Source organism: Netta rufina (assembly GCF_964035555.1).
Source record: "Netta rufina genome assembly, chromosome: 1".
NCBI classification, from domain to species: Eukaryota; Metazoa; Chordata; class Aves; order Anseriformes; family Anatidae; genus Netta; species Netta rufina.
This window is the reverse complement of record NC_140123.1, coordinates 194,365,451-194,384,070: the sequence shown is the minus strand read 5'-3', so window position 1 is coordinate 194,384,070 and position 18,620 is coordinate 194,365,451. Positions and strand designations below refer to the sequence as shown.

General features: G+C 41.6%; 1 protein-coding gene across 2 annotated transcripts in view; it reads right to left on the bottom strand.

The window, feature by feature from the left end:
- Nucleotides 1–4,314: 4,314 nt before the first annotated feature.
- RSBN1L (round spermatid basic protein 1 like) overlaps nucleotides 4,315–18,620 on the bottom strand; it is a 53,445-nt gene continuing 39,139 nt past the window's right edge. For both annotated transcript variants that reach the window (XM_084294836.1, XM_084294837.1), the window contains 3 exons: nucleotides 16,598–16,765; nucleotides 10,154–10,262; nucleotides 4,315–10,070 (listed from right to left, as the gene is read on the bottom strand). In XM_084294836.1, coding sequence (XP_084150962.1) covers nucleotides 9,414–10,070; nucleotides 10,154–10,262; nucleotides 16,598–16,765 — 934 coding nt within the window. In that variant the 3' untranslated portion in view covers nucleotides 4,315–9,413. The remainder of the gene's footprint in view (nucleotides 10,071–10,153; nucleotides 10,263–16,597; nucleotides 16,766–18,620) is intronic.

Sequence of the window (18,620 nt, the reverse complement as noted above, 5' to 3'; positions counted from 1 at the left end):
TTAGGTGTTCTAATAAGGTGGTTTTGTTACACGGAATAAAACTTAACCTCTTCACATGCAGGTGGATCTCAAAAGGAACCGCAGCTGTTCCAGCCCAGAGCAGGCAGCACGTAGCGCTTCCTTACACGGATTACCCTGTTTTCTTATTTGTGCTGTCATCAGGAAATAACCAGGTAAGGCTGCTTTCTATGATGGGCTAAATTTGCTGTAAGAATCAGTAACAACTGAAAGCTACCACCAAGAGCAAAAAAGGTATAAAGTGACACAGCATCTTCTTTTTGATGGTGAAAATCCTCTTCCAGTGCAGAAGGTTGTTTGTTGTTTTTTTTTTAAACTGCTGCCACATAGACAAACAGTACTTTTACCTAGGGAAAATATAATTGAACCTTGCCAGCAATTTTATATTCAGAGGGAAAAAAGGGGACCACAGTGATTATGATTGACTTTCCAAGTGAAAAGTTGTCACTTCTCTAAGAGACTGAAGCTGCTGGGTGGGTCCTGTGACGTGTTCGTGCCAGCAGAAGTGGTGCTGTAACAAGAAAGATGGGCTTTAGTGCTGTAGTGTATTAAAGCCCTGGAGGTAAAGCCTTGGCTTTTTGGAGCATATGTACTTGATCAAGTAACAAGTGCAACAAAGGGAATTTTTGGGAAGAGCTGGAACAAAAAGCCTGTTTGGGGGCTGCAAGTGCTCTCCTGGGAGCCAGGATAACAACTTCTAACATCTAGGGCATAATGAACACGCCTGCTGAAAATAGGGATTCATTTACATTTCCTGTGTGTAACGCAAAGAGCCAGGGAAAAACTGCCGATGGTAACAGGAACTGACTAGATCAAAGCGTCTCATTCATAAAATTTTAATTAGCTGCACTCAGCTGGAGCTGTCCTTTAAAAAGGAAAGGTTCTTGACTATAGATTTTTTGCTTACTCTTTAATCATGCAGACAGACATAAAAACATAGGAAGCAGCTGTCAGAGACCACTGAAGCGACTTTAAGGAAAGCCTGTTCCAGACTAAGGTAAGGGATCTTGATTAAGGTACCAAAGGGTTTTTAGAAAGGACCTAAGTTGAGGCTGCTCTAGTGTGGTTATCTGTCCTGCCTCGCCAACAGGGAAACCAAGGGATGACAAAAAAAAAAAAAAAAAAAAAAAAAAAAAAAAAAAAAAACTCTAATCCTTAGCTGTTAAAAGAGCTGTAAAAAGTCGCAAAGTACCTACAATAAAATCAACACCAACTTCTGCTAAGCAAATCTGTGTGCTCAGCCCCAGTTTACAAGCATCACAATTTACAGGGAGATGAAATTTTACAGGGAGATAAAATGAATTCTTCCCTTCAAATAGAAGAATAGAAAAAAAAAAAAATCACTTTCAGTCTTTAGTAGCAACGTTTCTTTGTGGGAGGCAGATCTGGGCGCTGCTTAGCTCTGAGAAACCTTCAGCAGTTGCTATGTTTTTGGGATTGATGCTCGCCCACCAAAGAACAGGCTTCCTGTGTCATCTTTGTTAACTTCAAGCTAAAACAGCACCTGGGAGTAGGATCAGCTGGGGGTACTGGGGAGGAGGAAGGGCATTCACCCCGGTGCAAGGTCTTGGGCCTGGTAGCTATAGGAAATGAGAGAAAAGCATATGTAAACACACAGCCGTGCACTTACATTAGATGTGGGGCATAGAGAATATCCTTGGTCTGTACACCAAACCCAGCCCTCCTCCACAGTACGTCCTGCGGCTGGCAAGCTGCACTTGTGAAGTGTTCGCTGGGTGCCTGAACAGATGATGGAGAAGTGAAAGGGGTGTGAAGACCCCCTCTGCTCAAGACTAACTCCTCTCTACCACTTCCCAAGCGCTGCTGCAAACACGAAACAAGCATCTTGGCTAATGTGAGGTGGGCTCAGGCCTGAGTAAGGCTTCATCGGAGAAGGGGATAGAATGACAAGGGCCCACTTATGGTGATTCGTCATGGCACAGCACCAAGCATGAAACAGCACCCAAAGTCTTCCCACAACTGAGGAATATCACAGAATACGCAAAAAAAAAAAAAAAAAAAAAAAGCCTTGTTGACGTGATGCCAAAAAAAACCCATGCTGCTCAGAAGAATAGGGCAGCCTTCCTCACTCAAAGCGAGGAAGGAATTAACAAATTGTGGTAACTTTGCTGATAGGAGAGTAAGAACTAGCCTCTTTAGGACTTCACTGCATATTAGCAAGATGAGCAGCAAACAGCATCTGTGCCCCTTTTAATAGATCACCTATTTCACAGATGCAACTCTTATCTGGAAGTTTAGCAGCTCCAGTTCACTAGAACTGAACATGGTTGTTCTAATTTAAGTAGTTAGTTGTTCCTTATCATTGCTGCCTCTCATTCAACAGAAAAGGATTAACAATTCCAGTGTTGGTTTTGTATGATGGTTTTGTTTTTGGTGGGGAGGTGGCTTTAGGGTTTGGGTTTTTTTTGGAAAAAAAAAAGTTTTACTTAAAGACCTTGAAATAAACTACTGAGATTCTGAAAGCTGAAGCAGCGGTTTCTTTCTTGTGTCCTACACAAAATAATGTCACTTATCAGAAGCTGTTCTTAAGATGCAGCCACTTGGAAGCACTGAACTTGCCCAGTTCTTACAGAGATACTTCGGTAAGAGGAATATCCATTTTGATTTGGTGTGTCCCATCAGTTTTAACCTTGACTTAAAACTGCTGCTCTGACACCTTGGTATGGTACAATCGCTTGTGCTTTTTTGTGATACCAGAACCCCATTCAGAAAGATTTGACAGACTTTGCTGTAGTCCACTGTGATCTTTTCAGAAGCTGTTGCAGAAGTTGCAGCTACTCACAATTACCACATTCTCCAAGGCACTGTTCACAGCTGTGAAGCAGAATGAGTACTTCTCATGCTTTTTCTTAAAATTTACAGACTCACCATTAAACAAAACCAAAAAAAAAAAAAGGTTTGATAGTGTCAGGAAAAGGGAAAGCTGATGCTGAGATGGCTCACACCGATTTGCCAGAAGCAGTCTCCAGGAGGAAGTCACTACCCACTGACCTCGTGCACGTGAGAACACCTTTTTTCTCAGTTATCCACGTCACACTTGACATGGGGTGTGGAGGAGAAAGCTTTGCCATCTACCAATTTGTTTTAAGACAAGTGAAAAGCTTGTTCTTACGAAATGAAACAAAATATTTATCGTATGCTGATGATAAATATATATTATCTGTATAATATATATATTGATGGCATATATATGGTGATACACATTCTACATCATTTATTTCTGTTCAAATCATTCATACAAGCTTGAACACTTTGGCATGCACTGTAGATGAGCATCTACTTTTGTCTGATCCAGGAAAATAAATACTCAATGCACATGGGTAAGAGGTCATGAAACTAAGTTTTTCAATTATTTATATTGCTTTTCTTGACTCGTCACCATCTCAGGAGTATGAAGTCTTCTGTTCTTGTACTTGAAAGATACAGCTGTGTGACATACACCCCAAACTAACTAAAAATGCCTTAAGAATCTGCATACATGCATTTAGTGTGCTGGTAGGCATGGACAACAATATTCAGAAATAAGATAGCACAGGACTGTTACAGAATCACTCAAGAGATGAAAACAGTACTATTGCTGACAAATATGAAGAGTAATACAGAAGCAGAACTTAAGAGTAACTTCATGGAAATTTTCACATTTGCCCGATATAAAAGTTGGGGTAAAGATTTCTGTTAAAAACTGGGGGTACAAATGGATTTATCAACATGAGATTTTAATACTCCCACCAACTTAGAATTCTAACAATGTTAGGTAGTATCTATTTTAACACCACTTCAGTTTGAGAACAAGTAACATTGCTTTTCAGTAGTAAAGCTCCCAAATAACTTAATCTCCAGAACTATATCCTTTATATTTATTGGCATGGAAAGCTGAGACACTTTATTTTGTTTTAAACTAAGGTAGAGATCAAAATAACCACACAATTTCTGCACTGAGTTAGAAAAAAACAAGTTTGTACCATTTATTGTACCTGTATCATCTGAAGTTTTGGATGGAGTTAGTCTCACACATGAGCCCTGTACACCTAGAAGGGGCCAGGCTATCACCCAATGATGAAAAGCATCGATCTTGGTGGATTAAGGCAACTTAAGGAACCACTGCAATTGGACACTGCAATATTATTCAATATTAATATATTATCCTTGTACTGAAGTTGGATAAAGAGCAGACAAAAACAGAACACAGCAATGCTGTTTCCTTCAGCCTGCCTTTCCCAACAAACCAACATCACAACTGAATGGCAAATGTAAGAAAACCCTTTTCCTTTAGAGTGGAATGACAGCGTAAGAGCCAGAGACAATCATAAATGAGATGTTCTAGTCCTTTGGTACACGGAAACTTCTGATGGCTGACTGAAGGTGACTATGTCAAAATAGGCTATAGCTTTAGCAATGCTGCTTCATGTGGCATTAATTTTCCACACCTGTCTAATTTGCAAGGTTTTCTTCTTCTTGAGATGCTCACTATGGGATACCTTTCTCAGCTAACTGCCCCATTTTGTCCAAACGCAACCAGATTCAAACAAACTGCCACAAAAAGCAGTCTTTATAACGCCAGTCTAAACTCTACGAAACGTCACGTTTTCATTCAGGTGGACTGGAAGTTAATTGGTAAAAGTAAACATATCAAAATAGCTACTGAAAAATAAAACTTGATAAAAATAGAAGTTTTATCTGCTGTTTTAATTGATGTTTGTATCAGGATATCATAACTGTACACCAAATATTAAAGGACTACTTAGGACTAACGACCTCAGCGGCAGGCTAATCTATCAGCATGACCAGAACACAAGACAACCAGTGTTTACCTGGCACTTCAATACAGCACAGCGCTAAAGCAGGAGAAATATTAGCATCATATTACAGAGCAAAAACAGTGGCCAGAAACTAATACACGAGGTTTGCAGAGTCCATATCCCTGATGATTCTAATAGGAACAGCAACCTAGATACTGTGAAGTCAATCACGGCTTCTGGGTGAGAAGCTGCACACACAACACAGAGCTGTTTGTATTTCTAAGGAAAATGAAATTAGTGAATCAAAGTTGCCCAGATTTTCTCACATACGCTGCAAAATCAGTGGGATCTGCACAAAATATCAGTATCACCTATTACAGAGCTTTTAAAGTGCTTTTTGTCCACCTAAATTAGCATTAGTTTAACAAACAAGTAGTAACAGGGACTCACAATCGACTTCAACAGTGCCATTCACAGCAAACTACAAATAAATGAAAATTTGTCCTTCCCATTTCCAGCTTGGACACATTCACAGTTAGCAAAAAGGCGCTGGTTTGCCTAAAGACAAGGTTCTCTAAGGATGTGAGCACAAGAGAATGAATGAAATTACACTGGAGAGCCTGCTTGTATCATTTGGTCACAATGAATACAGCTTTCATCCTGCTAGGGTCAGATGGTAATCTACCCCACAACAGTTTATTTTGCCAATGAGCATAAAGAAAACATGGATCTTTCAGTCAATTCAGCACCCTTATTCACATGCAGATATTAGAAAATAGTCACTTTTCAACAAAGAATGTTTTTCCTGTATTTCTTGTAAGACCCATTCAGTTTTCCAAGTTTGTACTGTTCTGCTGATCCGTTTCACAGCATTCTTTTTTTTCCCCATTTCCTACATTATTTGCAACACCAACTTATTTACTGTGCACGTGTATTTGCTTAAAAATCAATTTTATTTATCACCAAGAAACTCTTTCACAGATGAATACTTAAATCACCCTCGGAAATAATACTTTATTTCTAATACTAGATAGAATTAATATTTCCATTAAAGATGTATTGAAATATTCACTATAGTAACAAGGAAGGGCAAAATCTGCATGCCAGCAGTACCTGTAATGAAAATGCTGTTTCAGAGTCAATTTGCAGGCATTTGGAGGGCTGGAGGATGACAACACCAAGTAACACTTGTATGTAACACATGAAGTCAGTTGCCAGAGAAATGCAAAAGCTCCAGTAATTAAAAGAGGAAAATAAAGTAGCTACCACCTTGAAAGCTATTGGTAGTAACAATGCAGTTCTTTGCTGCCCACAGGTATGGTACCAGCATCTAGGAAAGCATTTCTGGAGTTGTGCACATCGTGTCATGAGCTGGAACACCACTGCAGCACAGGCAATAAGCTTTCAGCAGATTTCTCCAATCTGCAGAAGAACAAGGGCCGAAAGAGGTAAGTGAACCACTGGAGATTTCAGCTGAAGTACCAGCTAACGGGAAGATTTATACACAGCTGAAATCCAGGAGGGGGAAAAAAGCAACAAGCAAAGACTAGTTTCAGTACATCAGAAGGCATGAAAGATTTATTGCTGAAGCCCAAGTCTGAATATAAAGCTGTGTGCAGCAGGGAGGGAGGTTATCGCACGGGAGCACTTGAGAGCAAAGACTTTTGGCAGACTAATGAACAACTTGGGAGCTGAACATCTCTGAAGAGGTGCTCCCTCCTAAAGAGGGACCGCCTCAAAATGAATACACCACGGGTAGAGGACAAAAATTGTGTTGTTTTTTAAAGCAAACCAAGAAGCACATGCTCATATTGCCAGTCAGCCCAGACTATCTGCAGCCTGGAATACAAAGGGAGTTTTGACAGCCATTGGTGATGTTGAAATTATTCATATCCTGCCTACAAGGAATTGTGTCTAGAAATCAGAATCTAGTTTGTCTCAAAAATAAAGCATAAAAATTGTAAGAGCTGCCCCTTGTCTCTCTTAAAATTCTGAAAGTGATGCAAAAAAAAAGAAAAAAAGGGTTGAAGATGCAATGCAGGCAGCTGAAGCAAGTTTTCAGAACCAAGACGTACCTGGGCAGAAGTTCAAGGCCGTATCAGCCAAGACCACTGAGCAGGTTGTCAAATGGAAATTAAATTTTATGTGAAAAGTCGTATTTGCTAAGCCATTTTCAAAGGCATTTCTTCAGTCTAGACAGCACCTATGATACAGAAAATGGTCTGCCATCGAGTGGGATGTACACATTTTACTAAAACCTGACAAAAAATACTTGGACCAGAATGAATAATGAGCAGATGGATCACCAGCATACTTTTTTTCCCCCTTTAAGTCCATTTGTGTGTAAAAGTTTAAACGAAAAAAAAAATCAGGATCTATGAAGGCTGGTTTTCAAAAAGCTGCAGCTTCCTACTAACAGACTGAAAAAGCTGCATGCTTGCTGAGAACGGCAGCCTGCAGCTCTTCCCTGCTCTCACCAGCAGGCACAACAAAAGGGAACAGAAGGCTACGTAACCGTACGTGTGCTCACAAAGCCAAGGGGATTGTGGTGGCAATTCCCTGATAGTCCAGGGAACACGGTGGGAGCTGAGACCATGTTTCTATCAGGAAGGTTTCTATCAGGAAGGCTCAAACCCTTCCGTGAACCAATTAGTTTTTCACATCTGCACAGGTTGGAGCAGGAACTTACCATGTCACACATGAACCATTTTGCTTGCTCATGGAGTGAGGGGAAAGCAAGATCCCTGAGGCTGCAGAACTGGCAGTAACCTCTTCACCAGCATTACTGACAATAGCAGTAGGATTTAGCCACATTCAAGAGATTTGTTTCTATTGCTTCTCTAATACATAATTATGGCTATGTAGGAGTCATGTTTAGCAATTCAAAAGTTGATTTAATTAATAATTCCTCAACAGACCTATCTTCCATTTAAACACAACAGGGCACGCATCAGTTCAATGGCTGATTTTAGGCAGAAGTACAAAGTAACAATCTGAATTTTTAACAACCTAGGAACAAGAAACATTTGCAACAAAAAGGGCCTCGAAGTTGAACTAGACATCACCTGGGGAAAAAAATCACATTGTTCTATTGCTACAATGGAAGCCAGAGTGATCGCCAAGTGTATCAAATATTGACAATTAGGATGTAAGGATGTACAACTTTGAGAAAGGTGTAGGGAAAAAATCCCCCCCAAAATGGAGACAGAGGGCTTTAGAAACACCAGGCTTATGCTTTTAAGTTTAAATACTATGTTGAAGGACAGGCTGCAGGGCAGTTTGCTGCTGTTTGTAGCTACCTGAAAAAGAAATATCGTTCAGATGTCTTTGAACTATACAATAATATGTTACACACAATTAAATAAGTTAAATTACAGAGTGTTTGCCATTACCACATCAGATGCTAGCTAGCCTTGAAATCCTCTTCCCTCAGAATACGGCCTAGGAGAACTGTGGAGGTCCACAGGAACAGAGAGAGGTGAACACTTAACTCCATCACCACTATCATTCCCTTGATGAAACAACTCTTCCTAACTGGGACTCACAAGGGATCTTCCTACCAGACCACTGCCTTGCACTATCAGCACACGGAGCAGTTTGAATCCAAATTTGCCTCCGTGAATTTCAGGTCACTGCTCGAGTTGAGGCTGTTGTAACCATCTAAAAACATTCTTTGACCTAATTTAGTCAGGTAACTCACCAGCAGGTAGAAACTGCTAGACTTGTTTTTTTAAAAATGTGAAATGGAACTTCCTTAATCATGGCTTGTGCAGGGGGAGGAGGTAAGCATGAAAAGGAGTTTGCCACCTCACCCCAGCTCAGAGAGATGCCAGCAGTTGCAGGCAGCACTCCTGGAACCCCCGGTACCCAACCGTACTCCCCAACATGTGGGAAGGCTGCGGGTAGCACTTGCCTCTGTTCCACATTACCATCTGGTGACAGTAGTCTGGGGAGTGCCTTCAATGGTCAGCTGTAAGAAACCCTGTAAAGGGAGGACTGATTCTGCATCCTGACTAATCTTGGTTTACAAAGAATGCCTCAACTCTACCTCTGGCTGCTACAGCTCCTCACACCACAACAGGGTAAGGGCATCCTATGCTTCAGTGCAGGTAGAAGCAAAACCATTTAGAGAGGCAGTTTAACTGAATTATTTTTTGCAGATCCAAAAATAAAACCAATCTGTTATTATGAACCTTTATTAAGCGGCTCACATTTCAGTATAAATCACACTAAAAAGATCTTTAAAAAAGATATTTACACTACAGTGCTGACACATTTAAAATGAAAAAATTGGTATAAATAAGCTCTATGGAAAAGCCTGGAATTGTCAAAAACAACTCTGGCTCATCTTACAAAAAATATATATGTTAAATGTCAGCTCTACTCTAAAACCTACAACTCAAAATTATTTAAAGACTTCTTTATGTTAAACCTGCAGTGTTTACAGTGCATCTGGCCCTAAGTGCTTTGATACTTCACAGTTATGGACAGGCACTGAGGAATGTTACAAAGCTACATAACTATTTTCTGTAACAGATGCGAAGGCAAGTCACAAACTTGCCCCACAGAATTTATGAATCTTTACATTATTACATCATTAAGTTTAAAAAGGAATTTAAAACAATATATACAAATTTAGCACAAAAAATCATCTTCTCTTTGTCCGTGCAGTTTTGGATATGATGAACTATGCTGTCTCGTATCATCTGGGTGTATGTGGCTTCCAGGGCATAACTTGCCTTGTAAGTCCTTGTTGGCAGGCTCAAATTTGGAATCCATTTCAAACTTAAACGTCGCCAATTCAATCCGATCCAATCCAGTCTGCACAGCCTGGCCCCTGATGTCATTAGGTGCCACCGTCTTTTCAACAAGATCGACATTCATGGATTCTTCTTTTATTCGGTGAGATGCAATAGGTTCGTGTTTTATCGGCATAAATTCCTGCTGCAGACACTTGGTCTGCAGAGCATCTGAGAGTTTGGTGTCTTCGGAGGTATTTTTGCTGATCATACAAATTCTGCTGTCAGTCTGAAGTCCGATAACCGAAGACTTGGGGTCTGCAGAGGTCCCTGCTTCAAGAGTACTTGAATTTTGAGAGAGTTCTTCCTCCGAATGGTACAGCTTGAGCCGGATGTGCCAAGCCAAACTGCACACAGCCGAAACTGTTTTGAACTGGTGCACAACATTCCTTGGGATAAAATAAATGTCATTGTCAAATAACTGAATTCTGGCATATCGAATGCCTTCCCTTCGCAGCTGATTAAGTTTTGCGTCATCAACCCACTGGACACACTGGAGGAAAAAGGAAAAAAGGATGAAAACTTTGTTTTATAACTTACAAAGGACACCCACTTAGCTGTTCACAGCATGCTTACCTGTGAGAGCGGAGGCTCATGCAAGTCTAATTGCATTCGCTGAACTACCTCTAAGAAGTCCTCAGCATGAAAACAAATTACATCTTTGGTTATACGAGGCTGCTCAGACCTACATAAAAGTAAGAGTTGCACAGTCAGAGGCTGAAACTAACATGCTTGCAGATTTTCTTTATTCCCTGTAGCAGGGATAAAGCAAATGAACTAAAAATAAACTCAGCAATTCTACCATAACATATACTTTGGAGAAGAAAGGCTGACTAAAATAGCTAGTTCTCAATCACGAGCTTGTTATACTGATTAAATAAGTTAACAACAATTTCACGTTTATATTTCATTTTTTAAAGAAGTGGCAGTAAACGGAGCCACGAACAGTCAGAGCTCAATACTCTGAGCTGACCTCAGCCTGCCTTGCTGCTGACAGATGCTGGACTTACTATCAGCACTCATCAATGGGGAATACACATCTGCTGCCTCCAAGGACACCATCATACTTGTCAGAGTGCTGCTAACATTGCTTAGTATCTTAGTCTCAAACATAATAGAGCCGATTCTACATTAATCTGCCATGATGTTAATGAGCAGCAAAGGCTGGGCTGGCATCTGCCACAATATCTCCTAAAAAACAACACTAGTACTTGTGTTCACCAGAGAGCTATAAAAGAACAAAACCTAAACTATGGTTTGTCTCAGTATTCAAACTGAGATAGGAATTCACTTGTTGTCCCACAATATCCCCCTGAAACATTCACCATTTTTATCAGAGTGTTTCTAGAGGAATTATCCTGAATCAGTCAGTTAACAAAATGCAAAGGTAGCCAAAACCCCTACCACCTTCTGATCTAAATGCCATACTCCGTTCTTCCACAGGCACACAGAAGATGAAGCTTTGCATGTGTTTGAGGGATGGGGGGGGGTTATTTTGTTGGTTTGTTTCCATTTAAAAATCCACGGATAAGACTCCATTTACACAGGACAAAGCTCGTGTTGGAGTTTATAGGTGCATGCTGAAAAGCCAAGTGTTTCTGCAAGGATGGCTTAGCAGCCAGTAAGAGCCTGGGTTACAGCTTTCTCCCTTCCTCCTCCCCAGGGAGGACAGGCACACCAGGACCTGTGTGGCTGCTGCGCAGGGACACGCAGGGGCTGTGCCAACATCCCCAGTGACAACATCCCCAGAGAGCTGGGCACCCTCCTGCCTCCCCATGGGCACCCAGGACAAGCCCCAAGCGTGGATTCACCCAGTAAAGCAAAACCCTTTGGTACGTGTCAGAGTATTTCACGGATATTGGAGCAGTCTTCTCAAAACACACAAGGATCACCACACTCTGTACACACGGTACTATTTATGTCCTAGGAAGCAGGCACTGATGTACGGTTTATGGGGCTTTTTAAACTGAGGAGACATGTTTGTTTAATTTAGGCCTTGACCTCAAAGCAAAAAATAGCTAGCTTGAGGCTATTTTCATAAGAAAAAAAAAAGCCTGGAAGTATGCTAGGGATATCTTTCAAATTGCGTATTTTATTTTCAGTTTTGCAAAGATGAAAGCGTTTCTCTCCATTTGGTTCTAAGTACTCCTGAGCAAGTTTTAAGTATTGAAGGCAAAAACCTTAAAGAACCATCTCTCATCAATGACATCAAAATATTAGCTGCATTAACCTCCTTTTTACAATGCAGCTATATACAGTTATGTTTCGTAGTAAATGTTTTTAAAAGATGATTTACATTAGGCAAGAATATGTACCTATGTCTGGAGTCAGCATCACTTGAAAATGAGGTGAAGAACCAACACTGATGTATGCACAAAGAGCATTCACATGCTAGAAGACTTCAACCCAAAGCAAAGCTTTCACTGCTTCGTTTACACCATGTTCTATACTGTATCCTCTATAATGCAAAGTCAACGATTTTTGTTTAAACACTACTTTCCTCAGTCTCTGTATACACGTGCAATTTAATGCATTACTGAAATCCTGCCACAAAACATGGCAATTTCCTCTGTTTACAAAAGGGATGCCAGGAAATTTTTAATTCTAAAATTGGAGATTTGTTATTTAGCACAGCAACTTGGAGATTGCATTTTGTACGATCTAAATCAAGTGAAATCATAGCAAAATAATTCATTTAGATGTCCAAAAAGACATTTAATCCAAACTATAAAGTGACCTAGGAAAAAAGTGACCTTGGAAAAACCCATTTAACTCCCTACTAGAGCACTGACAGAACTATTTATGGCAAGAACCTTTTTTCTTTAACCTCATTCTTCAAAACTGCTAGACTTTGTGCTCTAACTTTTCAAAACAGATTCAAGATTACTGACCTCCAGTGCTACATCAGAAATATTCATGGTAAGGTCTGGCAACATTAAACAAGTTCCTGTGATCATAGAGAAAAGCACTAACAGCTCCCTGGTCTAGAACAGAAGCTCAGAAGCTGCCTGCTAAAGCACTGGACAGAGGGGTTGAGTTCTTACCAACAACGATGACATTAAGTGGCCTTTGCTGTCCCTGTAAAAGCACACCTGAATTTTATAGGGTCATGGAATGGTTTCAGTTAAGAGATCCTTAAAGACCACCCAGTTCCAACCCGCTGCCATGGGCAGGGACACCTCCCACCAGACCAGGTTGCCCGAAGCCCCATCCAGCCTGGCCTTGAACACCTCCAGGGATGGGGCAGCCACAGCTTCTCTGGGCAGCCTGGCCCAGTGCCTCACCACCCTCACAGCGAAGAACTTCTTTATATCTCATCTAAATCTCCCCCTTTTTTAGTTTAAAGCCATTCCCCCTTGTCCTATCCCTACACCCCCTGACAAAGAGTCCCTCCCCAACTTTCCTGTAGGCCCTCTTTAATTGAAGAAAGAGTGGAAGGCCCTTCTCCAGGCTGATCAACCCCAACTCCCTCAGCCTGCCTTCATAGGAGAGGTGCTCCAACCCCTTCATCATCCTCACAGCCCTCCTCTGGACCATCTCTAACAAGTCCGTGTCTTATGCTGGGGCCCCAGAACTGAACGTAGGCTGCAGGTGGGGTCTCATGAGGACAGAGCAGAGGGGCACAATCCCCTCCCTCACCCTGCTGGCCACACTGCTGTTGACGCAGCCCAGGACACGGTTGGCTTTCTGAGCTGCAAGCACACATTGCCAGCTCATGTTGAGCTTCTCATCCACCAATACCCCCAGGGCCTTCTCCTCAGAGCTGCTCTGTCTACTCATCACTCAGACTTTCAGTTCCCACAACTGCAAACCTGACAGGCATTTGCTAAGTTCTAAAGCACGCCTGGTGTCACACATGAGAACACCGCTAAGTAATCGGCACAATGACAACACCAGCATTTGTCAGACTTGAAGGACGAGTAGAGTCCTTAAAACGTCTGCTAGTAAGAGCCACAGCTCTTCTACAATTTATGGCCTTGTTTAATTTACAAGATCATAATCCAATAATTCTAGAAATTCTCAAGTAAAGAGCTTGTCATATTTGGGAAAAGAGAAAATTAGTTCTTCCAAGTACTAACACTTCTGTTTGCAGTTACGTTCTCCATCCCCAAAAGCTTTTCCTTTGACAATTCTGTTCCTGTGTGCCCTAAAAGACGCATCATTCTACCTAATATTCACACCTAAATAAATCCCACTTTCAGTCATCAGCAGCTTCTGGATTGCACCATTTACCACTTTATGCTGATCAACTCCATTAACCCAAAAATTTGGTGTTGAACACCTGAATTACCTGGTCCTCAAAGAGCAACCGTGCTACTCCTTCCACAGTTACACAAGGAATAGCACAGCTTTCTACTTCAGTCCTTTAACTTTCTACTTTGGTCCTTTAAAAACCTCACATGGGCCAGAGATTTAATTGCCTCACCGTTCTCTTACTCCATGAGCAGTACTCATAGTTCCACGATCCCAATGAAGTTTGTTTTCTGAAAATCGACATCTTCCCCTGTGGTCCACCAACTATCTCACAACACAGCACTATCTTTTCATAAAGCTGATAGAGATGTATTACGGGGTTTTTCCTTGATGAAACAGATCAAACAAACTGACAAAGGCAAATACAATTCCTCAAGACAAATTGTCCACATAAGCATTCCAGGCAGCTGCAGAAGCGTCCCTTAAACACTATCATGGAGGCTTTCTGCCCAAGTAGTCTACCCAAATTATGGATATGTATTACCCTTAATAGCACTCTGCTCCCAGCTCATAAAGCAAGGCATATTTCCTCTTCTTCAGTTTCCTCTGACCACAAAACCCCCAGAGTAAACTCATTTACAAAAGTAAACTATGAGAACGATTCACATCGCGAACACGGCCAGCACTTCTCAAAGGATTCAGCAGCTGTGGGAAGCAATTCCCTGACCTCCAAGTACTTTTCTACACGTATATTCCCTTATAAGCACCACAAAGCTATTTTTTTTTCCCCATCGAGCTCAATTCACTCTTACACTAACTAAATACAAACTGATCACACAGTTCAATGAGCTTTATTTTCTCCTCATAGAAAATATGATTTTTATATATGGCATCTCATCATTAAAACAGGTGTTTTTCCTTTCCTTTTCCTAATCACCCCTAGAATACATTCAACAAAAGTTTAAATCTGTTGAACTACTCAAATGGATTAAAAATTGTCCTTAAGATCAGTTTAAGATTTCCATGCATGTTGCTTCCTTTAGTACATATCTCACAGCTTAAGAATTATGGTAAAGATGATAGAACACCTGAAAATAATTTCAGATATTAAGTAATGGTGTTACATTATCCTAAGCCTTGCTTAGTTCCCTTTAAGTACACGGAAGTGCCTTTTCAAAACCATACAAATAGCGGGACAGGGGAAGAAGTTACCACGGAGGTCAAATCAAGATTGAAATATTTTCATTTTATGCTGCATTCAGCATTTTCCTCCCATACATATGTCAGTTCCACATTTTTCCTGCATTAAAAAATGCCTTTTCAGTCCTTATACTGAAGGGAAACGCTGATTGCTACTTCCCCTCCCCAAACTGAAGTACTTTCAAGTTTGTTGGATAATTTTGCCTAGTTTTAACTATCTTCAGATCACTTATCTATAGTGATTTTTTCTTCTAATTCCAGTAATTTTTCTGGTTTAAGTGTAGGTTGGATAGATTCTCTTTTCCACAAGTTCCAACCTATGAGAGAAGATGGCTTTAAATCTGAGAAGCATAAAAGGCAGGGAAACATTTTTAGAACGTAAATGAACATGTAATTATGTAATGATTTTGAGGGGAGGAGAATCTTGTTATGGAGAGATAGGGTGAGGATGGGAAGATCCCGCAGACATTTATTTACTGTTGAATTCTTACTAATTTCCATGGGCACTCAAGTTAAATTTTTTCTTGATAAAGCTTCGAGCATCTCCTTCTCTTCCCCCCATCCGATTTACACAGTATCCCAACTATAGTTCTACCACTCCTCAGTCTTAATTCACTCCAGCTTCTCACAATCAGAGCAAGCAGGAAGTTTAAGGCTCCAGCTATCATCAGCCTGATGAGGAAGTGAACAGAAAGATCTCAGAGCCCAAAATAAAACCACAGTCTTCAGAGCAATCCAGTTCTTCCCCGATGGCAATTATTGTATTTTCTATTGCAATGAATCCAATCACTGTAACACAAATTTGCATCATCTCATCCAGAGGGAATTCAAGTCCTTTAAATTCTAGACAGGAAGGTAAGAAGAGCAAAAGATGTTCTTTGTGTTTTACATATGTAAAAGTAACCTCCAAAACTAAAGGTTATTCTCCTAAAAAAAAAAAAAAAAAAAAAAAGGTCAGAAGTTCCTGAAAAACGACTCCGTTCTGAGCCAGGGAAGCCACATGACTAGGGTTTGGGGGTTGGTTTTTTTTTTTTTTGACCACAATGTAAACAACTTCTAACGAGATAGATTCATTTCCTGAGTCACATATGGGAATTTCAGAGAGACACCAAGGAATATCACACAGCCTCCAGAAGGATCCTTCTTATGTGACCTACCATACAAAAATCAGGGCTGTAGCAGCCACAACCTTGAAGCAGAAGCATAAAGATTCACAACAGACAACCCAAAAAATTGCCAAAAGGTTTGTCTGCACCTCCAATGCAGCAATCCCAGTCCATCTACATGTGCTGTTTACAGCAATACAGAGTGCAAAATGTTTTTACATCCAGTGGCAATTTAGTTACAGCAACTCAGTTATAGCTATTATGCTGTCATTGCAAGGCACCTTTCTAGCTTCAACCACACAGCAAAGCTGTAGCCCATCTGGCAGAGGGCAGGCAAGCACACCTAGCACACACAGATAAAGGGGAAAAAAAGTCCAGTACCTACTAAGTCTTATCTAAGTCTTATTTAAGTATCTGTAACACTAGGTCAGCTTATTCAGTGCTTTGACTACTGATAATAAAGAGAAATTCAGGTAAATGTGTCTCAGAGGCCTAGCTGAGGAAGTCTAACACCACGTACCACTCTCCACAGTGCACAGCCTTCAACACTCCCACAGCAGCGGTGGTCTGGCGTTCAAAACCTTGTCCTATGTGATCTGCATGGGCGCGCGTCCGGTCTTCAAATAGCATTTCACGGGGTTCACTGGTTCGAGGTAGGTACTGCAAGTTTTTTATTTCATTGGTAGTTCTGTATAAGAAAAAAAAAACAATACTAGTGACATGGAAATTTCCCTTAATTACTTCATTTCTACCCAAGGCTGCGGGAACGTACAGTCAAATGAGACAGCAACACTTAAGACAAATAAAATATGCAATAAGCTAAGCAAAAAAAAAAATCTGAATGCTGATGCAATATTAAAAAAATAGTCAAGCTCTAAGTGCACTGAAAGACCCTAATGACTGTCTCTCTCAGTTACATGCCCTAACAAAGGGTCCTGGAGCTTCATTGCCTGAGCCATGCTGTAAGCGCTCTGGTTCCAGCTCAGCTGACACTACAAGTAACAGTGATAGACACCTCAGCTGTCCCTCAAGTAGTTTGATTGTTCAGTTTTCACCAAACAGCTGGAAAACGTGCATGTGTTTTTAGTTTCATGTTGTAGAGCTGGGAATGAGAAGCAGAAATAGATCATCTCTCCAGGGCTTAACGAACGTGGATGACACAATGCAGGGGGAAGCAGAGCCACAAGAGCGTTTCCTGTCCAGCTCCAGCCCACACTGCGTGCTGCAACACATTTCCCAAGAAATGCTCTGCTTAAAACCACAGGACAGCCAAGGTTAGAAGGGACATCTGGAAAGCGTGCGGTCTGCCTTCCCCTGCTCCGCCAGTGGGTTGCTCACAACTGCGTCCAGCCACGTTCTGAGCATCTCCAAGGTCACAAACCACACAGGCTCCGGGCAGCCTGCTCCAGGGTTCAAGTGCCCACACTGTAAAGGTGGTTTTGTGTATGCTTGCTTTTGTTTCTTATTTTAAATAGAAAATCTTTTATTTCAGCTGATGTCCGTTGCCTCTTGTCATGCCACAGGGCACTGATGAAAATAGTCTGACTTATTTTCTTAAACAGCCCTCCGTCAGGTGCTCATACACATTGATGGGATCCCAACTGAGCTTCCCTTTCCCAAGGCTGCACCCCAGTTCTCCCAGCCACCCCCTTGCGTGTCACCAGACCTGCTCCAGTACGGCCGTGTCTTCAACTAGTGAGCCCCAAATTGGGCATGACATCCCAGACGTGGCTCAGCAGAGGGCAAGAATTGCCTCCATCCCTGCTGGCAGTGCTCTTCCTAACCCCGTCCAAAAGGCTGTTGCTCTGCTTCAAAGCCACGCTGACAGCTCACGGCCAACTTGGCATTCACAAGGACCCTCAACTCTTTTCCTGTCAGGCTGCTTTCCAGTTGGGCTCCAGCCTGCAGAGCACAGGGTTATTCCTCACAGCTGCAGGACTCTGCACTTCCCTGAGTTAACCTTGTGAGACTTCTGCTGGCCTGATGTTCTCCAGCCTGTCAAGGGCCCTCTGGCTTGGCAGCACAACCCTTTTGTGCATCAACTGCTCCTTCCAGCTTTTGTTGTCCACAAACTTGCTGAGGGTGTTCTCTGTCCCATCATTAATTAATGAAGGTGTTGACACCTTTGGCCAATGCTCTTCAACACCTGGAGTGCTGCCCACCAGCTGGACCCTGTGCTGCTGATCACAATCCTTCGAGCACAGCAATTAAGCTGGTTCTCAGTTCACTTCATTGTCTATCCATCTGGTTTGTTCCTCATTAATTTGAATTTGAGAAATCTATGAAAAATAGGTGCCCAGTGTAGAAAGCCTTTCTAAAGTCAGGATTAACACCATCCCAGCACCCCCCTCATCCACTGAGCCAGTCATTTAGTTGTGTAATAGAACTGAGTCACAGATTCACAGAACACCCTGACGTTGAAGGGAGCCACAGAGATCTTCAAGTCCTGGCTCCACACAGGACCACCCAAAAATCAGACCCTGTGTCTGAGAGCGTTGTCCAAATGCTCCTTGAACTCCAGCAGCTCAGTGCTGTGCCCACTG